Source organism: Aspergillus japonicus (assembly GCF_003184785.1).
Source record: "Aspergillus japonicus CBS 114.51 unplaced genomic scaffold BO86scaffold_114, whole genome shotgun sequence".
In the NCBI taxonomy this organism is placed as follows: domain Eukaryota; kingdom Fungi; phylum Ascomycota; class Eurotiomycetes; order Eurotiales; family Aspergillaceae; genus Aspergillus; species Aspergillus japonicus.
Genome location: NW_020291751.1, coordinates 43,316 through 68,483, shown reverse-complemented (window position 1 = coordinate 68,483; position 25,168 = coordinate 43,316). Strand labels below are relative to the sequence as shown.

At 54.5% G+C, this 25,168-nt stretch overlaps 11 protein-coding genes across 11 annotated transcripts; 3 read left to right on the top strand and 8 right to left on the bottom strand.

The window, feature by feature from the left end:
* Window positions 1-18: 18 nt before the first annotated feature.
* BO86DRAFT_393644 (uncharacterized protein) lies at window positions 19-1,052 on the bottom strand. The gene has a single exon (XM_025673063.1). The coding sequence runs from the start codon at window positions 828-830 to the stop codon at window positions 213-215; it is 618 nt and encodes a 205-aa protein (XP_025522074.1). The 5' UTR covers window positions 831-1,052; the 3' UTR covers window positions 19-212.
* A 1,038-nt stretch (window positions 1,053-2,090) lies between these two features.
* BO86DRAFT_326410 (putative GPI anchored protein) lies at window positions 2,091-2,822 on the top strand (the record flags this gene model as incomplete). Its single annotated transcript, XM_025668566.1, has 2 exons — window positions 2,091-2,216; window positions 2,283-2,822. 2 exons carry the CDS (start codon window positions 2,091-2,093, stop codon window positions 2,820-2,822), a joined length of 666 nt encoding a protein of 221 aa, XP_025522073.1.
* A 4-nt stretch (window positions 2,823-2,826) lies between these two features.
* Window positions 2,827-4,974, bottom strand: BO86DRAFT_373388 (putative DNA photolyase). Its single transcript, XM_025670380.1, has 2 exons — window positions 3,519-4,974; window positions 2,827-3,459 (listed from the first exon to the last, which is right to left on the bottom strand). The coding sequence occupies exons 1-2, from the start codon at window positions 4,900-4,902 to the stop codon at window positions 2,882-2,884; spliced, it is 1,962 nt and encodes a 653-aa protein (XP_025522072.1). The 5' UTR covers window positions 4,903-4,974; the 3' UTR covers window positions 2,827-2,881.
* Window positions 4,975-5,989: 1,015 nt separating this feature from the next.
* On the top strand, window positions 5,990-7,019 carry BO86DRAFT_326419 (NAD(P)-binding protein; the record flags this gene model as incomplete). Its single annotated transcript, XM_025668567.1, has 5 exons — window positions 5,990-6,073; window positions 6,108-6,230; window positions 6,286-6,392; window positions 6,454-6,770; window positions 6,850-7,019. 5 exons carry the CDS (start codon window positions 5,990-5,992, stop codon window positions 7,017-7,019), a joined length of 801 nt encoding a protein of 266 aa, XP_025522071.1.
* Window positions 7,020-7,196: 177 nt separating this feature from the next.
* BO86DRAFT_414080 (uncharacterized protein) lies at window positions 7,197-7,862 on the bottom strand (the record flags this gene model as incomplete). Its single annotated transcript, XM_025674812.1, has 1 exon — window positions 7,197-7,862. One exon carries the CDS (start codon window positions 7,860-7,862, stop codon window positions 7,197-7,199), a length of 666 nt encoding a protein of 221 aa, XP_025522070.1.
* A 1,121-nt stretch (window positions 7,863-8,983) lies between these two features.
* BO86DRAFT_271678 (beta-ketoacyl [acyl carrier protein] synthase domain-containing protein) lies at window positions 8,984-9,505 on the bottom strand (the record flags this gene model as incomplete). The annotated part of the gene is made up of 1 exon (XM_025667223.1): window positions 8,984-9,505. A coding segment is annotated over one exon (522 nt), but the record flags the coding sequence as incomplete, so codon positions are not given.
* Window positions 9,506-10,226: 721 nt separating this feature from the next.
* On the bottom strand, window positions 10,227-11,630 carry BO86DRAFT_393641 (putative short chain dehydrogenase/reductase). The gene has a single exon (XM_025673062.1). It carries the CDS (start codon window positions 11,349-11,351, stop codon window positions 10,275-10,277), a length of 1,077 nt encoding a protein of 358 aa, XP_025522068.1. The 5' UTR covers window positions 11,352-11,630; the 3' UTR covers window positions 10,227-10,274.
* Window positions 11,631-12,301: 671 nt separating this feature from the next.
* On the bottom strand, window positions 12,302-13,684 carry BO86DRAFT_460066 (uncharacterized protein; the record flags this gene model as incomplete). Its single annotated transcript, XM_025677385.1, has 1 exon — window positions 12,302-13,684. The coding sequence occupies one exon, from the start codon at window positions 13,682-13,684 to the stop codon at window positions 12,302-12,304; it is 1,383 nt and encodes a 460-aa protein (XP_025522067.1).
* Window positions 13,685-14,156: 472 nt separating this feature from the next.
* On the bottom strand, window positions 14,157-15,440 carry BO86DRAFT_414076 (Gfo/Idh/MocA family protein; the record flags this gene model as incomplete). The annotated part of the gene is made up of 5 exons (XM_025674811.1): window positions 14,157-14,665; window positions 14,727-14,985; window positions 15,061-15,257; window positions 15,340-15,360; window positions 15,419-15,440. The coding sequence occupies 5 exons, from the start codon at window positions 15,438-15,440 to the stop codon at window positions 14,157-14,159; spliced, it is 1,008 nt and encodes a 335-aa protein (XP_025522066.1).
* Window positions 15,441-15,719: 279 nt separating this feature from the next.
* Window positions 15,720-16,499, bottom strand: BO86DRAFT_460064 (uncharacterized protein; the record flags this gene model as incomplete). Its single annotated transcript, XM_025677384.1, has 2 exons — window positions 15,720-16,135; window positions 16,196-16,499. The coding sequence occupies 2 exons, from the start codon at window positions 16,497-16,499 to the stop codon at window positions 15,726-15,728; spliced, it is 714 nt and encodes a 237-aa protein (XP_025522065.1). The 3' UTR covers window positions 15,720-15,725.
* A 1,629-nt stretch (window positions 16,500-18,128) lies between these two features.
* BO86DRAFT_425529 (putative pectin methylesterase) lies at window positions 18,129-25,141 on the top strand (the record flags this gene model as incomplete). Its single annotated transcript, XM_025675489.1, has 8 exons — window positions 18,129-18,335; window positions 18,467-18,485; window positions 18,525-19,265; window positions 20,703-24,261; window positions 24,301-24,454; window positions 24,497-24,680; window positions 24,711-24,757; window positions 24,935-25,141. The coding sequence occupies exons 1-8, from the start codon at window positions 18,249-18,251 to the stop codon at window positions 25,139-25,141; spliced, it is 4,998 nt and encodes a 1,665-aa protein (XP_025522064.1). The 5' UTR covers window positions 18,129-18,248.
* Window positions 25,142-25,168: the final 27 nt, after the last annotated feature.

Below are 25,168 nucleotides of genomic sequence, written 5' to 3'. Positions count from 1 at the left end.
CTCCTCCTCCTCCACCGCCCAGGATATCTCCGACATGGTCTGTGAGGAGATCAACAAACTACGCAAATGCAAGCAAAGAAATCAAAGAAAGCGAGGCTAGATGGCCGGTTTGTTCTGTTATTCTCGGTCCCAGACTCATTTCATCCATCCACTAACATGGTTCCATCCAAAGCACAGAGTCAACATACACCCTCCTCCCCGATCCTTATCTCCTACAGTAAGGCAGCCACCGCCGCGGCTGCGACCATAGGGGCCGCGGTGATCATGGCGCCCACTGCCCCGTTGCCGTTCGCCGCATCAGCCGTCTTGGTGGCGGCAGGCTCCGTCAGCGACTTGAGTCCGCCCGTGACCACCAGTTCTGCGAAGGTCTTGGTCGGACCGTAGGTGGAATGCGTGGAGGTGGAAGACGCGTACGATCCGCCATCGAAAGTTCCCTTGACGGCCACGCTCATCGTGCAGCTGGCCGACTCACTCCACGACTTGAGGGAACAGTCGTACGTGCGGGTCACGGTGTAGTCGTAGCTCGTGCTCTTGCCGGAGGTCGACGCGATGTATTCGCCCGACACGCTCACCGTCGAGGGACCTTGGATGATCGTCCACGAGTGCTTGATGTCACAGTCGGTCTTGGGGGCGTCCTTGAGACAGCCGAGGTGGTAGGTGGTGGCCTTAGAGTTGACCCCCGCAACACTGGCCGCCGTACTGGTCCATCCGCCGTATTTGGGCACGGTGACATCCCAGTCTGGGTTGTAAATGCCCACCGTGGTGGTCTTGTCATCGGCGCTGGCCGTCAGCACCGACAAGGCGGCGGCGAGGAGGAAAGTGGCGCGCATGATGTCCAAGTGAAACACTTTAGAGGGAGGATGACGAGGGCTGTCGAAGGTGAGGGTTGGAGGATCAGCAGAACATCACCGGGGAACAACCCTTTTGAAAACACTCCAGGAGCGCCACCCGCCTTAAGTATGGAGAAAGGAGGGGGCAGATGGTCGACCAGGCAGGCGATGAGCCAGGCGATGAGTCAAATAAGGCAGACTAGGTACCTGCTGGTGCCTTCACCGTCTGCGAATCAGCGCATGCCAAACTTGACGAGTGTAGGCGCCGTGAAGCCCGGGCGAGTCAACAATTCCGATAGTTTCGTTTTAGCGGGGGGTTAGCGGGGGGTTAGCGAGGGGGCTACTGCCTGCATGGGGTCAAGCCCCATCTGACATGCATTCACTGGACTGTACGATTGGTCCAAAGTTTACTGCAATCTCGGACCTTGGAAGGACAGGATTGACAGGAATTCCTATTCCTCGGCTCGCTGCAGGAGACACACGAGCACTGAGGTAACGTCTGTGAGCGTGACAATCGATAATGTATTGGCATTTGGCACCACCCTCTACATTTCGGGGATCAGACTGATCTCTGATAAGTACCTGACTGAGTGCTGCATATACTCTAGCATCCACAATGTTGGTTTATTCTTGTGTTTCAGACCTGAGACAGATTTCTCGCAAGGATTTATTGCAAGGGTTGTGAGGACGATGCGGGAGACGAATCTTATATGCTACGTATGTATAGCTCGGTCGGAGATGACGGCTTTATCAGTTGTCTCACTTTGCATCCGTTCCCCACATTATCAAACGTCATATTTTATAAACAAATATTCCATTAAATCCATTATACCCATTCAATTGTCTTAGACTAGATGAGCTTGTTGAGTGCGATTTGCACTCAGGTCCTCGGCAGTGGACCAGTCGGCTACAGCCGACAGAAAATGACCCGAACGGCAGCCCAGCCCCCAATCGAGACTAGCCTCAGAACCCTCAGGGTTAAGCTAAACCTAATCAGGGCTCCGAGTCTTGGGACTAAACCCGTCATGGAACAGGGTTTGCCAAGCCCAGTGCCAAGCAGGGGTAAGTTTGGATTTCAATAGGTTTGGACTTTCTACGCCGCCGGCGCCTGGACCGGATCAATGCCCCCGGCCCCCTTCTTGTTGGTGAAACTTTTGCCACTGTTTCTTTTTAAACATATATATGCCATATCTCTCTCTGCTCACAGCATTGCTTCTGTTTTAGTTCTGGTCTTGGTTTTGCTGATACCTCTCACACAAGATGAATGCCAAGTGGTTTCTAGGGCTGGCTGCCGCCGCCCGCCTGGTCTCCGCGCAAACCACTGTCACCTCCATGTTCATCTACGATGCCGATCCTCAACCCTTGGTGGCATCTGTCATGGGCGTTGTATGTGCTTCTGATTTTATCTGAAGGACTGACTCGGAGCATCCATCAACTAACTTTTGGTGACAGGCCGCAACGGCAACCACCTACTACATCAATTGTCCTCCTGGAACGGACGGCACCGACTGCGGCATGGGGCCCGGGTTGACCGTGATCGCAGGCCCGCAAACCACCTCCTATCTGATGGAGGAGCCTGACGAGGACTTCTATTGGTCGGTGGCGTGTTCTCTGCAAGGAACCACGACGGGTTCCTGCGTTGAAATGGCCTCAGGTACCGGCGCCAACTTCCCTGGAACCAGCACCATCCCACTCGACACCGACGACATTGCCAGTGGCTTGATGCCGGTGACTATCACCGCGGGGGCGGGCAGCATCACTGCCTCGGACACTGCCTCAGCCACGGCTTCGCCCACTGGTGCCGCTGCCGCTACCGGAGCATCGGCCAGCCACAAGTCTGCGACTGCTGATGCTAGCAGCACCACTGCGACCTCCGCTGCATCTGTGGCCTCAAGCACTACCAGCACCGGAGCCGGTGCAGTTGTTTCGAACGATGCCCGTGCGATCTTTGGCGGTGCTGCTGTAGCGGCTCTGGTGGCGGCTGTTCTGTAAACATCGCTGGATTACATCATTACTGTACATTACTATATCGGTTCCACATTATGAAAGCTCTATCCCTTCTTTCGCTTCGAGCCGGGCTCTTCATCTTTCACCTCATCGGAGGTATGCCCGTTGTCTCCATCAACCAGCACATCACCACGATCCCGCTTGCGAGTGTGGTCCGTTAGACTCTTCACTTCTTGACCCGTCGTCTCATCCACCACCTTCCCACCCTCGTCGTGGAAGTCAAACAGCTCTTTCCACGACCCATCCATGACCTTCGGATCATCCCCGTAGAGGTTCATCTCGTATGCATGCTTGATCTGAGCAATGCAGAAGTCCCTCCGCTCATTGAAATCGAACATCGGCTTTGGGTAGGTCGGCAGCCCGCTTGCCTCATCTCGATCGCTCGACCCGTCGCCAGTGACTCGGCATTTCCATTTCTTCTGGTCGGCAATGGGCGCCCGCCACGGCTCATAGATGTACTTCTTGTCGAACTGCGCCAGCTCGGGACAGTAGCGCCGCACAAACCGCCCTTCCGGGTCCCATTTCTTGCCGAAGGCGATCGGGGAGTAGCAGCGGTAGTACTGCGAGAAGAACGCGGTGCAGGAGAGCCACATCCAGTTCCCGACGTTGGAGGCGGTTTCGTCTACGGTTCATTAGTGAATAGTCCATGTTCTGCAGGCATGCGCAAGGGAGAAAACTCACGATCCACCAGCCATTCCTCGAAGACCTCCGCGCCGCGTTCCCAGCTCACGTAGCAGCCCCCGCGGGTCAAGAAGCACGCGACACTGTGTCGTCCGAGATGGTGGATCCAGCCTTCCTGCTTCAGCTGCCGCATCAGTGCATCGATCCAGGGGAATCCGGTGCACCCGTGCTTCCACCGTCGGAAATAAGTTTCTGCCTTGGGGTCGTCGATCGTGTAGGTTCCATCCAGCAGATGCTCGCCTCGCGGGACTTGAGAGTAGTTGGATTGCAGGTGCCAGGGGACGAAGCGGGCAATCTTGTTGCCCTGGGTCTGCGCATAAGCATACCCCAGAGCCGCCTGAGCTGCAAAATACATGTCTCGGAAGAGGAGTTGGCCCGGCAGGTTGGTTGGGATATGTGCGACGGGCCTTTTCTCGCTCTTTCTCTTCTGGAGCACGGAGTCGACATCCCACCAGAACTTTCGGACGGACAGGGTTCCGAAATGAAGATGGGGCGACAGCAATGTGGTAGCCTGAGGTTCGAATGCGGCGGGGGAAGTCTTGGGCTTTTCGAATGTACCGACGTAGTCTTCATCCTCCATACAGTCGCTGAGGATTCGGAGAGCCACCGACTCGCCCCCGCGATGCGGCGTCGTCGCCTGCGACGGATCAATGCCTAATTCCTCGAGCGCGGGCACCGCGAAGTCCCCCTTCGGACCCATGATGTTATGGTACTGTGTCTCCGTCTTCTTGGTCCGGTGCTCCAAGTTCACATCCGGCTCTGTCTCAGGGATGTCCTGGTTCATTTGGTTCAGGTCCATGCGACTCTCCTCCCACGGATCCGGGACGCTGGTCGGGGCCTCCAGCGGCTGGTCTGGAATGCCACCGTTGAGCTTCTCAGCCGCCTTCTCCAATTGGGTGATGCTCATCGTGGGCTTGCGGTCGTTGACGCGCACGATCTCGTCCGAGTCAAACAGTGTCCTCCCACTCCTGATCACCACTGTAACGCCCGCCTTCTCCGCCAGCTGCACCACTTGATTATCTCGATCCCGGGCGTAGGCATCGGTGTCCTTCTCGAAGACCAGATGTGTCACGCCCCAGGTCCTCCACAGCTTCGGGAGCACGGTCTGGGGCGCCTCGCGCACGAGCCAGAGTCTCTGCTTCGGGTTCAGTTTTGTGTAGGCGGCGGAGAGATCTTGCTGGCTCTCGAGCAGGAATCGCCAGCGGTTGGGGCCGACGCGGGCGCGATAGACGTAGTGAGGGTCCCAGGTCCAGACGGGGATGAAGATAGATGGCTTGAGTTCCAATGCGGCGGTAAGTGCTGGAGCGTCGTGGAGACGAAGGTCGGTTCGGTGCCAGAGAAGCACGACGGGCCCGCCGCTGGGTTTCTTGAGATTGAGAGGCATGCTGCTCGATGATGGGGCGCGCGAGGGCGCGAATTCGAATGAACGAGCGCTGCGCTCGTTGAGTTCAGTGACCGCGGCGAGATTGGTGAGAGAGAGAGAGAGCAAGAGAGATGAATCTCCTGCTGGTCTGGACTCTACCGATCGGAATGCGACCGATCGGATGATGTCATGCGATCCACCGTTGTCGGGGGATCGCTTGTTTGTTTTATTTGCTGCTAACTATTTGCGGTGTTTGTGGTGTATGCGGTGCTTACAGTGTCTGCAGTGTTTACAATGTTTGCAGAGTTTGTGGCCTCTGGGTTATTCTGCCGTCGCACACCGATGGTGGCTCACCCACATTCCTCTTATCTTATCGGCCCTGCTTGCATCCAGCTTCAACATAGTCAGTTGTTGCACAACGTCTGTTAACAAGAGGACTTTCCAAGTTGGAAATCACAGACAGCGGGGGGTCTCTGCTTACAACTGACTTCTCACTCTGTGACTCATATCAGTCATGGTTCCCCAGCCACTGCCCATTCTCCACACACACAGCCAACTTGAAGTAAGTAGTGCGTCAGCGGAATATACACAAATGATGGGTGGGCAAAACGAGAGCTGACAACAGTACTGAGCTTACATTCTTAGTACAGTTCACCTTGCTCAGTCTGTTGTCGATATCGGTTTGTGTCGTTCACATCAGTGCCCGGGATTCAAGGTACCTTGGCCTGTTCCACAGCTCTTTTGGCTGTCTGTTGGAAGTATCATCCGTCCGATCCCTACCAAAGGGTCATTCCGGCTGCCGGTCTAACAGCCTGGCAATGTAACGCAGGATTTAGCCTTCTTCAGAAGATGGCTTGCCATCTTGCACTCGTGGCAAGTTGAACTTCCCTCCTCAAATGATTCGCAAGAGTAGCCGTTTGCTGTCAACACCACTCCTTCTCTCGGAGTGTCAACATGGACACCACTGCATATAATAGCCATGAGATCCTGACATATACGCAACGATTGAATGCTTCCAGCCGCCTAAGTGCTCCCACATTTCTTCACTTGCTAGACCCGCTCACTTCTTCCTGTGCTCGCATCTAATCCGATATCCGCGTCCTTTTCAATGCCTTCGTACTTGATCACCGGAGCATCTCGGGGCTTGGGTGTGAGTACAGTATCTAACCTCATAGGAGCGATGCTAAAACGTGTATGAAAGTGGGAATTTCTCCGCCAGATATCAGAATACAGTCATCGGACTCGTTCGCGACAAACCCGCAACCGAGAAGAAGGTTACGGAGGAGCTGGAATTCCGCCTAAACATCCACATCTTGAGGGCGGACATAACCGACTACGAAGGGCTACAGGTGGATATTTTCGATTCCGAGGATGGAGGTCTATTGCCTGGCTGATGATACGAAGGCAGCATCAGCTCAGACCGCGATCATCACCGGTGGAGGTCTCGACTACCTTATCGCGAATGCAGGCTACGTGTCGAAGTTCGATGCATATGATGGAATTGGTGCTCTGTAGGTAGATCCCAATGCCCCTGCATCACTGCAAACAACTGGCATATCTTTATCTCGTCAGGGGCGAGCAGCCCAAAGCGCTGGAAGAAGACCTCACGCACTGCTTTCGAGTCAACGTCCTGGGCAATATCCATCTGTTCAACGTCTTCCTGCCCCTGATTCTCCAGGGCGAGGCCAAGAAAGTCATCGCTCTCTCCACCGGCTTGGCGAATTTGAGCCTTATCCCGAAGTATAATGTGGAGGTAGCGTCGCTGTATGCCATCAGAAAGGCGGGGTTGAACACTGCGGTGGCCAAGTTCAGCGCGCAGTATGCCAAACAGGGGGTGCTGTTCATGAGCATTTGTCCCGGCATGGTGGAAATGGGCTATTTCACAGACGGTATATAACCTGTGACTGTTTCATTGTCGTACTATACAGTACCTCTACTTCTACCTAGTAACTCCTGAGTAAATGCGAGGCTTGGTAGGCATGCTTAAGGCTTTTCGCGAGTATGCCCCTCACTTCCGCGGCCCCAGTAGCCCCAAAGCAGCCGTGCGAGATGTGCTCTCGGTGATGCACAGAGCCAGTGTTCAGAACGGAGATGGCGGCACCTTCGTCTCGCATTATGGGACTCAGCAGTTTCTCTGACAAGACTCAGACAATATTTCTTATACACTCTCCGCCGCATCACTATATTCATAGACTCAAAGACAACGAATCCACAAGAACTCCAGCTAGTCTCACCGCAAATCAAACATGTATCATCAATTACACACTGCATATCTCACAGCACAGCCCCCCCCCCCAATAAAGCACAGCCTCTCCTTATAAACCCTTCTTCCCCTGATAATACTCAGGATACGAAACCCGATACCCAAGCACCCACCTGCCCCACGCTGCCACCACAACCGTGAACAGCCGACTCACAACCACCCCCAACCCATGCCACGGCATCGGCAACGCGAGCGGGATATCCGCCGCATGCAGGAACACCATCAGCTGGAACAGACTCGGCGCCTGCTGGGCGATCTTGCAGTCGTCTAGGTACCCGAAGAAATTGCGGAAAAAGCGCTCCTCGACTTCGTAGTCCACGGGGGAGAGTCTGACGTCAAAGATCAGTTCTTCGGTGGCGGAAGCGTTCTGCAGGCGGTGGTATGTCTTGGGCGGAATTGTCGCGGTGGGTTGGTGCTTTGCGTCCTCAGTGGTGGTGGCTGTCAGCTGTTTCCAGGGTTTCGGATCCATGCCTTTGTACAGGTTCATGCTGCCCGTTACGACGCGGAAGGTCTCGGTTTGGTGGATGTGGTAGTGGAATGGGGGCTCCATGATGGAGATGTCGCTGTCGCTGTTGCGGGGTGGCAGGGTCGTGCGGAAGACGTAGTCCTCCTGCGAGGCGTAGAAGGAGACGGAGGAGCGGCCGTTCTCATACACGATGGGGTTCTGGGAGGCCCGGTTGATCCGGGGAGGAGGTGGAGCGCGCAGGAAGGACAACATGGTGGATGACTTGTTGGGGAGTGGCGGTGATGATCTTCACTGAGACGGGAGAACGGGTTGTAAGCCTGCATATATACCTCCAGACGAACGCAATGGCGGCTGATTCTGGCCCGATTATGGGTTGTTATGAAAGAAAGTAGGCTCTTTCATGGTTCCATGAGAGAGCTCATAAGAGGTCATGGTGGATCATCGCCCTCGTATCCTGCACCATCGGGCCAATGATGTGCTGGCGAGGTTCGTGATCAGTAATCATCAGACCCCCTTGACCGCTGGTTCGCATTCGGCTTGACACGTGAGGTTTTCGAGCCAGAACATGGTAGGGCTGTAGAAGGCGGATTGAACACCGGACTTGGAAGTAGGGCTGGGCAACTTGGACCTGGGGACCGTGGCATTCCGGTCTTGTTGCCGCCTTGGCTATCAGGCAGCAGCCACGAATCTCTACCTCGAGAGACCTTCCCTTCCAGACCTTCATCACACACAAGGTGGCAGAGATACAAGATTGATCAGAGTCAGAATGAATGTAACGCAAATGATCAACATTTTAGAGGTCAATGGCATTGGTGTCTTGACAATCACAATTGAGCTGGAGACCATACTCATGAAAAGCCTTCTTGATTCGCGAGAGACCTGTTTCTGCATCGGGAGCTCTGACAAGACACGTCACCTCCTGGACATGCGGTAGACCAGCCAGCAAGGAGAGGAGATGAGCCCCGAGGAAACCAGTTGCGCCGGTAAACAAAACACGGCCCTCGCCAGGGGTATGCCATTCTGGCGCCGTCTCCGCTATTGGGTGAAGGTCTCGCCTCAGTTCCCAATCTCGTTTCCATAATTCAGTATCGTCTACCTCGCCATGATTGGGATCAAGCAAGGCAGTTGCATCACCGGGCTCCAGTTCCTCGGATGCATACCTGGCGCGGAGAATTCTCATCGTTGCCTTGCCGAGTTTCCCAACGGTTCCTGCATTTGCGATCTCAAGGAGGGAGATTTCGACTTTGATATGACGGCGGAACCAGCTTCGAATCTCAATTGCCATGAGTGAGTCTATGGCGACAGCAGCCAATTCTTCCAGCTCCATGTCCTCTGCGTAAGACATGTGGGTCGCAATCATCTTCCCCAGCTCCTATGGAAGATAAATAGCCCGTCCGAAAGACAACGCTGGGACCCCTCAGGTCATATTGGTAGGAGACATTGTTGGTAAGGGCGAAGTCCCCCGTTCCCATCACGCGGTAACGGTCAATGGCCAGAGTGTCTTTGCTGGCTAGGTCTAGCCAGTCTTCACCAAAATTGCCCACATAGCAGCCCATGTTGGTTCCTTGCCAATGGGTCTGACCCGCGTTCTCCATACACTCCCACACCACCTCCAGTAGCAATCTCTGCTGGGGATCCAATTTAGAGGCCTCTACCTTGGACATGCTGAAGAAACCGGTGTCCATCTGAGCGATATCTTGTTGTAAGAAGTACCCGTGTTCGGTTCGAATAGTCCCGGGAACCCCGTCACAATGGTAAAAGGCGTCGATATTGTACCGATTCCCGGGTACCCGGCAAAGGCCATCTCTTTTGTTTATCAGCAGTTCCCAGAAGTCACTTGCGTTGGTCACTCCTCCCGGTAGCCTCATCGCCATCCCTACGATTGCGACAGGGACCGGGGCAGGGAAACAGCTGTCATCAATATCTTCGACTGGGCGTGTCACACCCATTGTCTCAGTAGCTGTGAGCAGTTGTGCCGCCGCTGGTGAGGCAGAAAGCCCAGCTGAGCGCTCGAGGGAAGGCGTGATATCATCCAAGGAGGATTGGGCCATTTTTGCTTGGCAGGATATTTGAGAGAATTGTGAGGATTGTAGAAGAGCCAGGAGAGAGAATAGCCCGTGCATCAGCCATTCGCCACCCGCCCCCCAGGGAGATTTAACCTGGCTTGGGGGTTCTCGTTCTCACATGTCGATGATGTCCCTGGTTCAGTGGGTGATACGATAAATTTGGCAGGTGATTGTGCTGCGGTTTGTCAAGCTCCACCGTGGTGAGCATAGGGAAAGGGCTTCTTTCGTGCACCATAGTCAATCATCTCCCTGTCAGCGACAGCGGGAATCAACAAAGAATCACATAGTATGAGACGACGATGATGGCGAACACAGACTGGATGTTTTTCCTGTTGATAGAAGGTGAGGTTGAGCTTGTCGAAGTTGTCGAAGATGTAACTAGACATTGCATTGTAGGAGAAGAACAGAAGATGCTAAGCCTATCGAGGAATAGTCCCGGGTCTGACCCCGCTAGTCCCAATCCAGTCATACGTAGTACGCGGTCGGGAGCAGTAGAGTGAGTAACTACTGTACAGTACAATAGTAGATACGGGATCACTTGGACGTTACCAACTTATCAAGTATATTAAGTACCTAGTATCAACTATGTCGGTAGGGATCACTTAGGCGACTTCCTCGTCAGTGGCCAAAGCAACGCCCCAGCCATCCCCTTGGCCCAGCCAATCCATCCCCGAGCGGCCACCACTGTTTTCACAACCTTCAACATCCGGTCGGTGAAGACGTCCGTGGTCTCCACATCGTGCAATTGGCACTCCCAGACTCCCTTCTCGAAATCCTCCCCGCCATCGATGGTATACTGTACAGCCTCCTCGACAGAATCTCGGGTCAAGTACGCACGGTCGGGAAGGTCCAGCTTCAACCGGGGGCCAGTGACCAGGGAGCGCCCGCTGCATTGCTGGTTGGCCATGAGATAGGTGGCTGCCTCGACCACATCTTCCGGCTGCCCGATAGGGACCCCAGCTAATATCACGCGACCTGGCCCATTCAACATGCCAATGTCGGTGAAATAGGGGCAGATGATGTTGACGCGAATTCCGCCCGACACGGGGGCGGTGACGCGCAGGCAGCGGAACAGGCCCAAGACCGCATGTTTCGTGATCGTGTAGGGCGCCTGGGTGATGAAAGGGTGCAAGCTCGCCGTGGAGCCCATTAGAAGGATATGGCGATCTCTCGGAGCTGTCTGCCCGGTTTCGGAGCAGGGTAGCGACTCGGGATTCCTAGGGAGGTACCACTGGGCCAGGTGAACCGTATACAGAACCCCCGTCAGATTGATGTCGACCGTCTTCATGCTGGGCGCTGGGGGGTTGGGGTCATTCGCGTAATCCACGGTGGGAGACTCGAGTCGTCTCGCCTCGTCCCGGTCGTTGACGCCAGCATTGGCCACGACGGCATCAATCCCCCCGTGCGGGCTGAGCTGTACCGCCTGTCGGAAGAAGTTGACTTGGGAGGCCCATGATGTCACGTCGAGATGGATGAAATGCACGTTCTCATTGGAGGAGTCGGAGCGAATCTGCGCAACGACCGTCTCTCCGGCGGGATTGATGTCCCCAATGATGACCTGGGCGCCAGCTGCAGCCCAGCGAGTGGCAAAGGCGGCCCCAAACCCCGAGGCTCCGCCCGTGACGAGGATCGTCTTGCCCTGGAGATTGGCAATGGTGTAGTCCAGGTTCAACATGGTGGTTTATGCTGGTGAAAGCAACCTAGACCAAACTGCGGAAGGGCGCAGTTGCGCAGAAGCTTTTATAGCGGAAATAAGGTGCGAACATCATGAATTGTTTTAATTGTTTGCGAATTGCGAATTGACGATTTTCAGCTGAGACGTTGTTAGAACTCTCTCTCATAGGCCCGCTCGTATCGACTAGGATGAGGCTGACTGCATAAAGGTCGGCCCGGCATTAGATTCATCATCCTTTCGCTGTTATAGGTGAGAGTCATCGGCTAATGTGGCCCCTTGTGAGCATCATGGATGTCTAAGTTGCTGCTCCACTTAGTGTAGTGTACGACTAAGTGTACGAGTGGCGTTGGGAATTCGTGGTCAGGTCAGCTGTGGTGGGGAGGAGTTTGTTGGAGTGGTGGAGTGGAGCAAGTTACTGAGTACAACTTGGGAGCTGCGGCCAAACTAGCCGAGTGCGACCGTGGTCATGTGACGGTCTTTCGCTGGCAGCAACCAGGCAGCCAGGCAGGAACCAACTCCTGAGGCATCAAGGACACAGTTGCAGCACAAGTCCTGCGGCCACCCGCAGTGCGGTGACATTTAACAGTCTTAGCTGCACAAGACAGCGGTTGGATGTTGTACACGGTAATTTGACTGAGGTTAATTCCTGGAAGATCTTTTCCCACGTCAATCGTTCAATACGAAGTCATCGACAGGTTGTGGAGTCGGACTCAGTAGAACCCCTCTCTGCAACGGGTCTTTCTGCGGTTATTGTACTGTGTCCTGCTCATATCTTTCTTTCTTTGTGTCTTTCCTCTTTCATCTGGGTCTTTTGTGGTATGAGAATTGTTTCGTTGCAATCTTTATTATGGGTGATTTTGATTCCTACTGTGCTGAACCTATCAGCAATCAGCTTCTACTTGTTTTCGCATTTTGTGCTCGTCTTGCCCTCGTCTATTGCTAATTCGCTTTCAGCGATCAGCAGACGAAAACTCCATAGGATCATGGACCGGCTCCGCCACATCATTTTCTGTCATCATAGAGGAGCCCGCAGAATATTGCTCAGGCTCATCTTCCTCTGTAGCCATTGGGGACCCTGGCTCGGAGTCTGGGTCAGCGACTGTTTCTGGGAGAGAACCAAACGAGACGCTGGCAGGGAGGATGGGATAAGCCTCTTGCTCTTCTGGTGCATCAGAGCTATGGACATCGGTTTCGGGATCTGCGGTGGCTTTAGGGCTGCTCGAAGATGAACCAAGGACGTTGATCTTCACAGGAAGCTCTTCTTCAGGTGTTCCAGGAATCAAGGAATCGTCCTCTTTTTTAGCGATGTCAGTTTTGGCAGTCGACTCAGCTTCCGGAGTGCCAGGGACCTGAAGAACCGCCGCATTATCTGAGTCCGGAGCAGGAGGGCTTGCCACGGCCCTCAGGTGCGTTGGCACCTCGTCCTCAGTCACAGGCGTGCTGGAGTTGTCACTGGTCGCTGCAAAACTACTCGCAGCCGAAGAATCGGCGATTGTGGGATGGAAACTATCGCCAAAGGAGGCCGCCATGGATCCCCCAGCGAAAGCACTGTAATCCGGAATATCACCATCGTAGATGTCGCGAACCAATTGCTCCGGCCACTGAGAGGTGGGCAAGGGTACGAGGATGCCTGCTTTGTCCAAAGCCTGCGCCATGCGCTGCACATAGACCTCAAGATCCTTGAAAGGCTCCCGAGCGTGCACCGCGCGCCAGACTCCATCCAAGTGATGGTCCAGAGACTCGTAGCCGATGACCCCCGGTTTGAGCTTCCTCGAGATCAGATGGTCCAGGACGCGCGCGCCCATAAACCAGTGATAGCTTTCTCCCGGCCCCAAACACCAGCGCCGGGCCCATTGCACTAGGTGCATCTTGATATAGTACACCGGCTTTAGCATTCTAAGCTTCGTCAACACGAACTTGGGGAGCTCCCATTGGTCCTCATTCATCCATATCTCATCCTCGTCGTCAGGGACTACACGGGACCCGAAGACTTTGGAGCATGTGTGCAGGTACAGATCCAAATGCGGCTCTCCGCCGGTGGATAATTGCACGATTTCAGTTCCCCCATCATGAAGACCACCCGATCGGCCGCACATCTGGTTCAAACTGCGACTGAAGCTCTTCTCGTAGAGCAGCTGGACTGCGCGGGCCATAGAGGCGTTCTCGACGACGAACTCGATGTAGTGCGGCACGCCCAGCTGGGTATCTTCCACCCCGTATAGCCGAAGTATGGATCCAGTCCACACGATGTGCTTAACTCCGCCCTCGTCGAAGATCTGGGCGATCTTCTCGATTTGAGTGATCGCAGGGAGTTTCTCAAAGGGGAAAACCATGTTGTCTTGAGTTCTTCCGTTTGTGTGTAAGCAGACGACAAGGTGGGTTGCAAAAAGGGTGGCCGCCACAAGGTGTGTTCCCACGAATCTTTATATACACCATGATGTGACTTTCGACGCTGGTGGGGGTGAGTGCAGTCTTCGGTCCCACTACTCGTCCATCGGAAACACTCCATCGAATGGACGGTAAATATCCCTAGAGAGGCCATAGCAAGAGGAGGATGTCAACTCATCACTGTTTGAGGGTATAAACCGGTAAGATCGTGATAAACCTCTTGTAGTATTCCGGGAACTGTCCTTTCCTATGATGTCTTTATTTTCTCCGGAGAATTCAGCTGAAGGAACAGAAACTACCCATTATGACCTAGACTGTGACGGAGACGGGATAAGCCAGATAGCACCTTTCTACGCTGTAATTATCATATTTACCTGATAGGTTCAGCACGGAATGTGGTATATGGCGCCCCCGGACCTATGCAATTGCTTCAATCTCATCAGGGTAGTGCAATCCATTTTGCTCACGAACTTGGTCAAACACCCTCATCATCAATAGCGTCTCTTCCAAGGGCATAACGGGCGACTCGTGCTCGCCAGCCTGCACGCGCCGGGCACACTCATCTGCCTCCCAGAACAATCCATGGCCCACCGGGATCGGAAATGCGGTTCTCGAGGCGTCTTCCGCGGTCCCATAGACCACCACTTTGATACTATCCGGACGCGCTGCGGGCCCAAATACTTGGATCTGTCCTCTTGTTCCAAGAATACGGACACCTGGTTCCTTCGGATCTGCAGTGACTCGGAGACTAGCCGTCGCTACACCCTGCGTCCTGGTTTCAGGGGAGGTGAGGACTATCGTCACAGTCTCATCTACCGCTGTTTCTGTGTACTTGATTACGGAGCCAGCCGTTTGCAGGGGAACGGAAACAAGAGGCTGGTCGGGGCTCAGGAAGAGGAAGACCCAGGTTAGTGGGTAGACGGCCACTGCGAAAAATTATCCTGTCAGCTTACAGACCGAGATTTGGCCGGGGCCGAGAACGCTCACAGTCCAGCAGCGCGCCGCCAGCCAAGGCGGGGTTGACCAGGCGATGCTCGGTGCCATACAGCTCCTCCACGTTGCGACCTAGGTTCCGATCTGCCACGATCCGCTGCACCTTCCCGATGGTACCCTCTCGAACGAGACATTGTACGTGCTGGGTTAGAGGGAAGAAACGGGTCCAAAGAGCTTCCATGAGGAAGAGTCCCCGTTTCCTGGCTAGATCCACGAGCACCTGGGCTTGCTCGGCATTCACTGTGAAAGCCTTCTCCACGAGGACGTGTTTGTTGGCGAGTAAGGCCAGACGCGTGTGGGCGAAATGATGTTAGTGAGGAGAAGCGACGTAGACAATTTCAACATTGGGATCAGCGACGAGAGTCTCGTAAGAACCGTAGGCACGAGCTGTGGGCGGAGCGTTGGTAGTGGAGAGGAGATTCTGAGCTTTTTCTATCGCGCTGGACGAAGCGACCGCGGCGATGTCGTGGGTGATATCATGGACATCACGCGTGGCAGGGTCGATGAGAAGGTCTTTGACGAATTCTATGGCCGATATCATGGATATTGGGTCAGTGGTCGCGAATGATTGGAATTGGGAAGGGGGGAGTTTCAATGGACGACTAACTGGTGGCATTATCGCCGGTTCCTGATCCAGACAAGATTAGTGAATCAAGTTGTAGCCATTGAAATCGAATTCCTCGCACCTAAGATTCCCCAACGAACCATGGCTGCTGGCTATGTATGTAGAGGTGGTGGGAGGTACGTGAATGTGGTGTGGTGCGGTGTGGTGTAGCTACTAATCATTAAATAAGTTCAAGGAACTACTAACTATACCTGGTAGCGGGTTTTCGAATGCCATCCAGCCTGCAGATCGCGCCATCCTCGGTCAGCCAACTTCCACGAATGAGATCGGATTCTAGCATTATGTTGAAGCTAATATACACTAGAATTATATTACACTATTGACACTACTGATACTATTGAAACTAATTTAGTCAGCCTTCTGCACCTTTAAAAGAAGAGAATCCTGAAGCGGCGACTGGCCCCCGAAGTAGAAGTAGTCGTGGTGATGGCAGCACTGCCCGTGGCGGTTTGGGTGGTCGAAGCAGTCATTGATGAAGCGAGACTGCTGAGACTGGCCGACGTCGATACAGGATTTGTCGCAGATGTTGAGGAAGGAGTAATGGTAGCGACGGCAGTGAATGTACTGTGCCAGCCACTGTGATAGTCACTGTCGGAATCCTCCCCGTCCTCGTTCTCCTCGCCGTCGGAGCCACCATCCTCATCCCCATAGTCATAACCCTTGTTGTCTGCGTTATTGTCGTTGGCATTGTCATCGTCATTGTCGTCGTCGTCGTCGCCACCTAAGCTTAAGACGTATTCTTGGGAAACCCAGAGAGAATAGACGCCATCCCCGCCACCTATTCGTCAGGTCAGGTCAGCAAGGCAGGAATGGCGCGAGGAGAAAAGTTGCTTCGTACAAGTATCAACAGCATAACCGGGGCACGAGGCATTGCAAGCACTGTCGCTGTCGGCCAAGGCCATGTCCTGGATGTCGAGAGCAGCAGTGCCGCAGTAACACGACTCCTCTTGCACCGCAGCAAAAACCCCGTTCACCTCATCGCATTGAGCGATGCAGTGGTCGACGGATTGGAACTCAAAGGTGCCCATGTTCTCCATATTCCCAACGGAGGTGAAGCAGCTGACCTGCTCCCAGAGGCTATCGGCTTGGGTCGGAAGGACCAAGGGCAGCGAAGCCGCCAGCGAGTAGATGACCGACTTCATGGTGGTGTTGCTGGCAATCAAGCTGAGCTGTGCAGTTGATGCGACGACTCTCAAGAACGGGCGATTTACAACGAATATAAAAGCCCCAGCGATCCGTGGAGAGAGCCAACTGCAGGAACCAGGAACAGGCAATCATCGACCTAATGGTCCCTGGTGCCTTGGCCCATGCCCAATAATGCTGGTACTGTTGCTGGTGCTGCTGAGCTTGCAAGCGAAACTCCTCGTATCAGGCAGGGTCTGGCCCCACTCAGCGCAGCCATTATCGAAGTCTCTCGAAATTGCAGGACCCTCAGTTCAGGGATTGGGCGAGGATGATTGGATAGGAAGCGAGGAAGCGAAGCTTAGAAGTGAGCCTGTTTGATTGCATCGGTCAAATTTGCTTGAAGCTATTCCCAGTTTAGACAGGAGAGGGGTTGTGCCGGGAGTATAATTATGTCATCAGGAAGCATTAGTTAAGTTAGCTAGTTATACTTGCTGCCTGAAGCGGCTGCCTGAGGCCTACCGCATCCGACACCTCTTCTTCTTCTTTCCATTGGACCTCCCTTCTCCTGCCTCCACCTGATCCAAGCTTTTCCCACGATTCTATCCAGAATTCCAGATCCTCTTGCCACCATGCTCGTCTAGATCGCTACTCGATTCCCGCTTTTCTTTTTCCCGTCCTCTAGAGCCTTCCTTATTCTTGGAACGTCCACGTGAGCCATCTCTAGACTATCGAGACTATCGAGACTATTGAGACTATCGAGACTATCGAGACTATCGGAGACACCGCACCATCAACACTGGCTCATCCCAACGCCACGACCGGCGGACTGTCTCGATGGAGTCAGCTCGGAGAATCCCATTCCCATTCCCGGTCGGGCGATGGTGAGATGGTCATTGTGGCGGTGCTGAATGCCAGACCCGCAATTGAACCGGGAATTCGCTGACAGCCAAACTTCGGTTCGTCCAGTCGATATACTCGATCCAGCCAGTTCAAGGCCCGGCCGGATCTTCCCAACATCTGGCCGAGTCTATTGTGTTCCTGACACCCGATCCCTTCGACGGTCCCTCGGAGAGAAAGGGCACTACGAGGGTGAGAGCAAAATTTGCACATCTCCACCACGCAACACCTAATTCCTTCCCGCCGAGGGAGAGACACAGAATAACAATCGTCCCCACAAGACCCTCATGATCAGAGCAATGCAAGAAAAGCAAATGATCCTTCGTCAGGAAGCGGGAGACGCGACGCCAGGAACGGATCGCCATGGACGCCAATCGCTTAGATTTGCCTACCCCTGGCCCGAACCATGCGCAATGCTTATCGTCCTTTCGGCCGCTGGAAAAAGGTGCTTGCTGCTTATCAGATATGCCACCAATCGTGAAGCGTTAGGGCTTTTTCCGGATGGACTCCGACGCCACGTGCTTGGCAGCTGCTCTTCAGCAATCAAGCAATCTATTAGTCTTCATCCCCTTCGTAACCGGATCCAATTCCCATCTTGGGCTTTAGTGCCCCGGCTCATCATGGTATCACCGGTACCATGCTCGATCGGCTCTGGAAAGCCCTCGGCTACGCTTGCCCCTGGCCTGTAGGACTCTTCGCCGCCACCTACAGGCCGAATGTCCTCACTTCCCGTCTTAGTGTATAAATATCTTCATGATGGCCCATGGCCCATGGCCCTCAATCTCTACCCCTGTTCGTCCATACTTTCTCCTTCCGACTGGCGCCGCGCTTGATCGTGGTCCAGAACCGGGCGAGTAACGACAACCACTATGCAAGTCTGGTCTGTCTTGGGCGTCGCAGGCCTGGCTTTGGCCCAGAGCTGTGCTGCTGCCTTCCCCTCCTCCTCCTCTTCTTCAGTCACCTCTCAGGCAGTCATCCCTACCGCGGCTGCCGCATTCCCGGCCAGTACGCAGGATGCTACGACTGCTACAACGGTAGTGACTACTGCATCATCCTCTGAGAATGCTGCCACCACATCCGCTTCGAGTCAGTTCTATCTCCAACCTGTATCTCCTTCTCTTCTCGTATAACTGACTCTTCTCTAGCATCTACCACCGCTGTGATCGTTGCCACCGACGCCTCTGGCCAGTTCACCGCCATTGGAGATGCTATTTCCTATGCTCAGTCGAAGGGCATCCCCACTGTGACCGTCAAAGCCGGCACCTACACTCAAGCCGTGACCGTCTCGGCCACTGCCACCGTCGTCGTCATCGGCGAAGCATCCAGCCAACAAGATTATAGCCAAAACCAGGTCACCATCTCGGCCACTAGCCCTCTGACCATCTCGTCCAACGTCCTCGGTATTACTTTCCGCAATATCAACTTTGTCAACACGGCTACGGGCAGCTATGCAGCGGCCACCATTCGCGGCTCCAAAAATGCATTCTACGGCTGCCAATTCGTCTCAGCTGGGAGTCTTGGTATCAATGCCAACCTGGGTCTTGCCATCATTGCCGACAGTTACATCGAAGCCCTGGACAAGATCATCTATGGGTACCCCGGCTTGTATGTGTACAATACCACGATCGTACCCGTCGACAATAGCGCCTTGATCGTCTATAACAGAGGCACTACATATAACTCGGTCCTCTACAACTCCACCGTTGTCTTCGATTCCTGCTCGGTCCAGCAGAAGTCTGGCACCAGCACAAAGAACGTCTACCTTGGTGCCGCCAACAATGGGTACGGCTCTGTGGTGGTCTATCGGGACTCGACTCTAGGCAGCTTGATCACAGCCACGGGTGCCTACACTGACAGCTACTCTACGGACCCTCGGAACTTCTACGGTGAATTTGAAAACACCGGCACTGGTTCCTATGCCAACAACGAAGCCAAGCGGTCAGCATATGTTCACCTGCTGAGTGCAACTGACCTCACTCGGTTCTCCCCGGCCGAAGTCTTTGCTAGTGCTTATTATCAATTCGCCGCGACGAACACCGATTGGGTCGATGCTGACGTTTTGGCCGCTATTGAGAGTGCTGACGTCATCCAGCAATCGACATCAACATCCACTACTGTTACTACAGCCGCATCCAGCATCAGTGCCGCCTCGACATCCGCATCTCAGGTCACAGCCACCCGCGCTGCTTCGACTCTGATTCGGTCGGGTGCCACTGGGACGACCACGGTGTCGCCGGCTGCGGTCAGAGTGTCTGCTTCTTCCTCCGCTGTCTCGTCTGCAACCGCCTCGTCTTCTACCGGATGTTCCTTGCCCTCCACTGTACCTACTAGTGCCCTAGTGGTTGGTCCTTCCGGAAGTTGTGCGCAGTACACCAGCATTGCATCGGCTGTCGCTGCTCTACCCTCCGATTCTACTACCCAGTATGTCTACATCCTCTCGGGTACTTACGAGGAAGCCATTACCATCAGCCGTGAGGGAGCGACTGTATTCCGTGGGCAGACTACGAATGCCCTGGACCAGTCAAGCAATACTGTCACCATCGTCCATAGCGCCGGAGTGCTGTCTAGCAACGGTGGATCTGCATCTACCGCAACGTTCCAAGCGTCCCAATACTACGCCAAGGGGATTTCATTCTACAACATCAACTTCGAGAACGACTATACACCTGCTAAAAATAATATTGCAGTGGCTGTCGCTGCTAAGGCTCAAGTCCTCGGGTTCTACGGCTGTGGCATCAAGTCTTCTCAAGGAAGTTTGCTGATCAACTACGGTGCCTTCTACTTCTCCGACTGTCGGATTGAGGGCACCACCGACTTTATCTGGGGCTACGGTGGCATCTACGTGTATAATTCCCGCATCATTTCGGATGGAACCACCACCGGCCAGACCATCGCTGCGCAGTCCTATCAGACTTCCTACGGGCCATCTCAATTTGTTTTTGACAGCTGCGCCTTCGTACCGAGTGATAGCTCCGTCCCAAAGAGTAGCACCTACTTGGGCCGGGACTACTCCACGAAGGCCCATGTTGCTGTTCTGAACTCGTATCTTGATGCCCATATCGCGCCCCTGGGCTGGTTGATCTCGTCGTCCAGCAGCAGTGTGACCTTTGCAGAGTATAACAACACTGGCCCTGGTGCCTCCACCAGCTCACGGAGCAGTGTCGTGGACATTCTGTCTGATGACAGCGCGTACTCCATTGCTAACGTCTTGGGGAGCACGAGTTGGATCGATACGTCAGCCATTGCTTCCTTCTCCGGCTTTCCGGATTCTGTTTATGGCACCTCCGTTTCCTCCTCTGCCAGTGTTTCTGTCACTGCTACAGCCAGCGCGTCGGTCGTAGCCTCGGCCACGAGTGCGGCACCCACGAGCACCTCGACGTTTGTGGTCTCGCAGAATGCTACCACTGGACAGTATCGCAATGTCACCGCAGCTATCGCTGCTCTACCCAGTGACGGCAAGGCTTACACCATCTACATCCTTGCAGGTACCTACACTGAGCAAATCTCTATCACGCGCTCTGGAAAGGTCACTCTGCGCGGAGAAACTTCGTTCGCGAATGACTACACCCAGAATCTGGTCACCATTGAGTTCTCGAACGGAGAGCTCACCAGTGCCGGCAAAGATGAGAGTACACCCGTCATCAACGCGAAGAAGACCGACGGCACCGGCTTGGCCCTCTACAACATCAACTTCCAGAACACCTATCCTCAGACCAGCAATACGGCTGCGCTGGCCGCTGATTTTTACGGCACTAATATGGCGGCGTATGGCTGTTCCTTCATTGGCTTCCAAGACACCTTGCTCGCGAACAAGGGCACGCAGGTCTTCTCCAACTGTTACATCGAAGGGTCTATTGATTACATTTGGGGCTATTCGACCGCCTACTTCCACCAATGCTACATCGCTACAAACACCCCGGGGGCGTGCATTGCGGCGCAAAGTCGTTCTTCATCAACCGCGTCTGGTGGTTACGTCTTCGATACCTGCTATGTCACCTACACCAGCACCTATGGGTCGACTTACGGCAAGTCATATCTCGGTCGGCCATACTCGGAGTACAGCATTGCTGTCTACATGAACTCATACTTGGATAAGCACATCAACGCCGCTGGCTGGGAACAGTGGTCGACAAGTTCTCCCAACACCGCGTATGTGACTTTCGGAGAATACAACAACTCCGGTCCCGGAGCCTGGTCCTCGAGCCGTGTCTCTTTCGCTACCAACCTGACCGCCACCCAGGCAGCCTCGTATAGCCTGTCGTCATGGGTTGGCGATACTACTTGGCTGGACATGACTGCCTATAACTATGTGCCTTCATACAGTCTGACGGGACCATCAACCACGACCAGCACCAACACGTCGACATCAACTGCTACTGCTACCTGGGCGCATCCGACTAGTGGCACTGTGCCTCCCGCGGGCGCAGTGCTCGTCTCGCCTGACGGTGCTGTCAATGGCTCGTACAGCAGTCTGACCGATGCGCTGGCTTCTCTGCCTGATGATTCCTCCACTCAGATCATCTTCATGTACGCCGGCTCGTACAACGAGCAAGTGCCGTCAGTGGACCGTGATGGGCCAGTCATGATCATCGGCTATCAGTCTGGCAGTCCCGGTGCTACATACACAAACAACCAAGTCACCATTACCTACTCGCGGGGCTTGTCTGTCAGCCCGTTGCCGACGGGTCACTCGGATGCTGAGACGGCTACTTTCGCCACCGCCAGCAACCAGATTGCCTTGTATAATATCAACATTATCAACACCGCCAATCTGGATGGCTCCCAGTCGTCTTACGTGACTCTTGCTGGTTCGATCTATGGCTCTGAAATTGGCTTCTACGGCTGCAGCCTTGTTGGCTGGCAAGACACCTTGCTGACAGGCAGTACCACTGGCTACCAGTACTACGAATCATCCTACATCGAGGGTGCCATCGACTTCATCTGGGGTTACTCCAAGGCCTACTTCAAGGGCTGCACTATCGGTGCCAAGCGTCAGAAATCTGCCATTACTGCCCAGAGCCGTGCCTCATCGACCGCCGTTGGTGGTTATATCTTTGACCAGTGTCTTTTCGATGCCGCCAGCGATGCGACAGTCGATTTGACCGAGCTTGTCTACCTGGGTCGGCCTTACTCGGAATATGCGCTTGTGGTTGTGAAGAACTCTTATCTCACGGATATCATCAACCCCTCTGGCTGGAAGGTCTGGAGCACGACTGATCCTCGCACCGACTATGTCACGTTCGCTGAGTATAACAACTCTGGCCCCGGCAATTGGGAGAATAATGCTGCGTCGCGTGAGGCCTTCGAGTACTGTACGTTGTTGACCTCGGATACTTACACGTTGGCCGAGGTCATGGGGTCGACTGACTGGATCGATATGACTTACTGGAATACCATTGTGACGCCCGAGCCTGCATCCACAACTACAACTACCACTGGTTCAAACTCAACCACGGTCTATGACGGAACCACTCCTCCGGCAGGGGCTTACATTGTCTCGAAAACGGCTATCGCCAACGTGACGACCTATGATACTATCCAAAGTGCACTTAACGCTCTGCCCACTTCTAGCAAGGTCACACCCACCGTGTTTATCTACCCTGGCACGTACGAGGAGCAGTTGGTGGTCAACCGTTCCGGTACTACGATCTTTATGGGATATTCGGACAACCATCTCGATTACTCGAGCAACCAGGTAACAATCCAGTACAACCACGGTGTGGACACACAGGCCGACGAGTCCAACTCGGACAGCGCCACCGTATATGCTACGGGCAATTACTTCCAGGCAGTCAACATCAATTTTGTGAACAATTACGGGACCACCAAGAACTACGCCTCCCTCGGGTTTGCCGTGAAGTCGAGCAAGTACGCCTCGCTCTATGGGTGTCAGGTGACGGGCAATCAGGATGCGCTGTTGATCAACGGCTACTTCTTCGCCAGCAACAGCTACATTGAGGGTAATATCGATATGATTTGGGGTTCTGGATCTGGTTACTTCCTCAACTCGACCATCTCTCCTAACGAAGATGGCATCAACTTGACGGCCGACAAGCGCACTACCAGCACCACGGTTGGTGGCTTTGTCTTCGACCAGTGCACCATTACCCCAGCTTCTGGAGCCGGCAGCATGTCCGAGATCTCGTTGGGTCGCCCCTGGAACAACTACGCTCGCGTGGCTTATGTCGAATCGTACCTTGATTCCTGCGTTGAGGCGGCTGGTTGGGAGCAGTGGTCCTCGAGCAGTCCGCAGACGGACGGTGTTCTGTTCGGTGAATACCAGAACTATGGTCCTGGATCGTCCACCGCCGATCGGGCGTCGTTTGCAACGGTCCTGGATGCCAGTACAGTTGCCCAGTTTGAGCTCACGAATTTCTTTGCCTCGACATCCTGGATCAACTTCACTCTGGTTGATGGCACTCCGTTCGTGCCGGGCAACTCCACTACCCTGCCAGTTACCAGCACCGGCGTGATCCCCAGCACTTCCGTGCTGGTCACGGCGACTCCCACGGCGACTTTCACTACCCTTGTGACTGTCACTGATAAGGAGACGGCGTTCACCACCCTTACCCCTGCTGATCGGACTTCCACGGTCAAGGTGACAGTCACGCAGGACATTGGCACTACCGTGACTCTGGCTGAGTCTTTCAAGACCACAGTCGAGAAGACCACCATCTCCAGCACCACGACCATCGTCGAGCCGACCGTAACGAGCATCAAATCGACGGTGATCACCAGTTCGGATATCGAGACCATCACGGCTCCTGCTAGCACCAAGACGACCACCGTCAAAGATACCACGACGATCACGGCTACCGTCACCGAGGGCGATGTCACCACCACGGTCAAGAGCACGGTCACCGCCACCAGCACCATCACCTCGTCTGCTAAGGCTAAGACAATCACCGAGACCGTGGCTAGCACGACGACCAGCGTCAAGACCTCGACTCCTGGCACCGTCAAGGTCACCTCATACACCACCGTCACCGAGGGCAGCGGCGGTACTACCACGAAGAGCACCAAGGCCACCACCACCACCGTGGACGTGACCTCCACCAAGACCACCACGAAGAGTGTCACCACTACACTCAGCTGTATTCCCGCCGCCAACGCCAAGCGCGCTCTGATCCTGCCCCGGGCGGCGGTGAATGCGGCCACTGTCACTCAGTACACCACCCTGACGACCTATGTCAAGACTTCGACTGACGCGCTTGCCTCGCCCACGGTCTATGTCACATCCACAACGATCAAGACTACCGGCAAGACCACGACGCTCAAGGCCTCCACTAGCACCATCACCAGTGTGTCGCTCACGACCAAGGTGACCACAGAAACTGTCAAGGCCGTCACCGTCATTTTGACCGAGAGCAGCACTAAGGTGGTTGCGAAGACTACTACGCTCAAGGCCAGCACGGTCACCGACACGATCACGTCAGCGGCCACCAAGACCTCGACTGTGTCCGTGCCGGGAGCGACAGTGACCGTCACCAGCCTGAAGACCACCACCTTCAAGTCGACCGTCACCTTGCCCCAGAGTACGATCACTAAGACCAAGGCCACCGTGACCACGATTAAGGAGACCGTCACTCTGGCGATTCCTACCACTACGGTGCTGAAGACAACCACTGTCAGTCTTGAACCCTCGGTGACAGTCACACAGCGGGCGACCAGCACTCGCACGTCTACTATCAGTCAGACGGTCACCGAGACAGAGACTGTGACCAAGACGTCGAAGAGCGCCAAGGCTTGCCCTACTGATTGAGAGATCCACTCTCTGCATACTTTTGTT

Bases quoted from the DNA above. Each gene is read 5' to 3' on its own strand.
- BO86DRAFT_393644 (XM_025673063.1), bottom strand. From the start codon at position 830: ATGCGCGCCACTTTCCTCCTCGCCGCCGCCTTGTCGGTGCTGACGGCC.
- BO86DRAFT_373388 (XM_025670380.1), bottom strand. From the start codon at position 4,902: ATGCCTCTCAATCTCAAGAAACCCAGCGGCGGGCCCGTCGTGCTTCTC. The intron at 3,460-3,518 runs GTGAGTTTTCTC...AATGAACCGTAG, and splicing joins CGAGGAATGGCTGGTGGATC to ACGAAACCGCCTCCAACGTC.
- BO86DRAFT_393641 (XM_025673062.1), bottom strand. From the start codon at position 11,351: ATGTTGAACCTGGACTACACCATTGCCAATCTCCAGGGCAAGACGATC.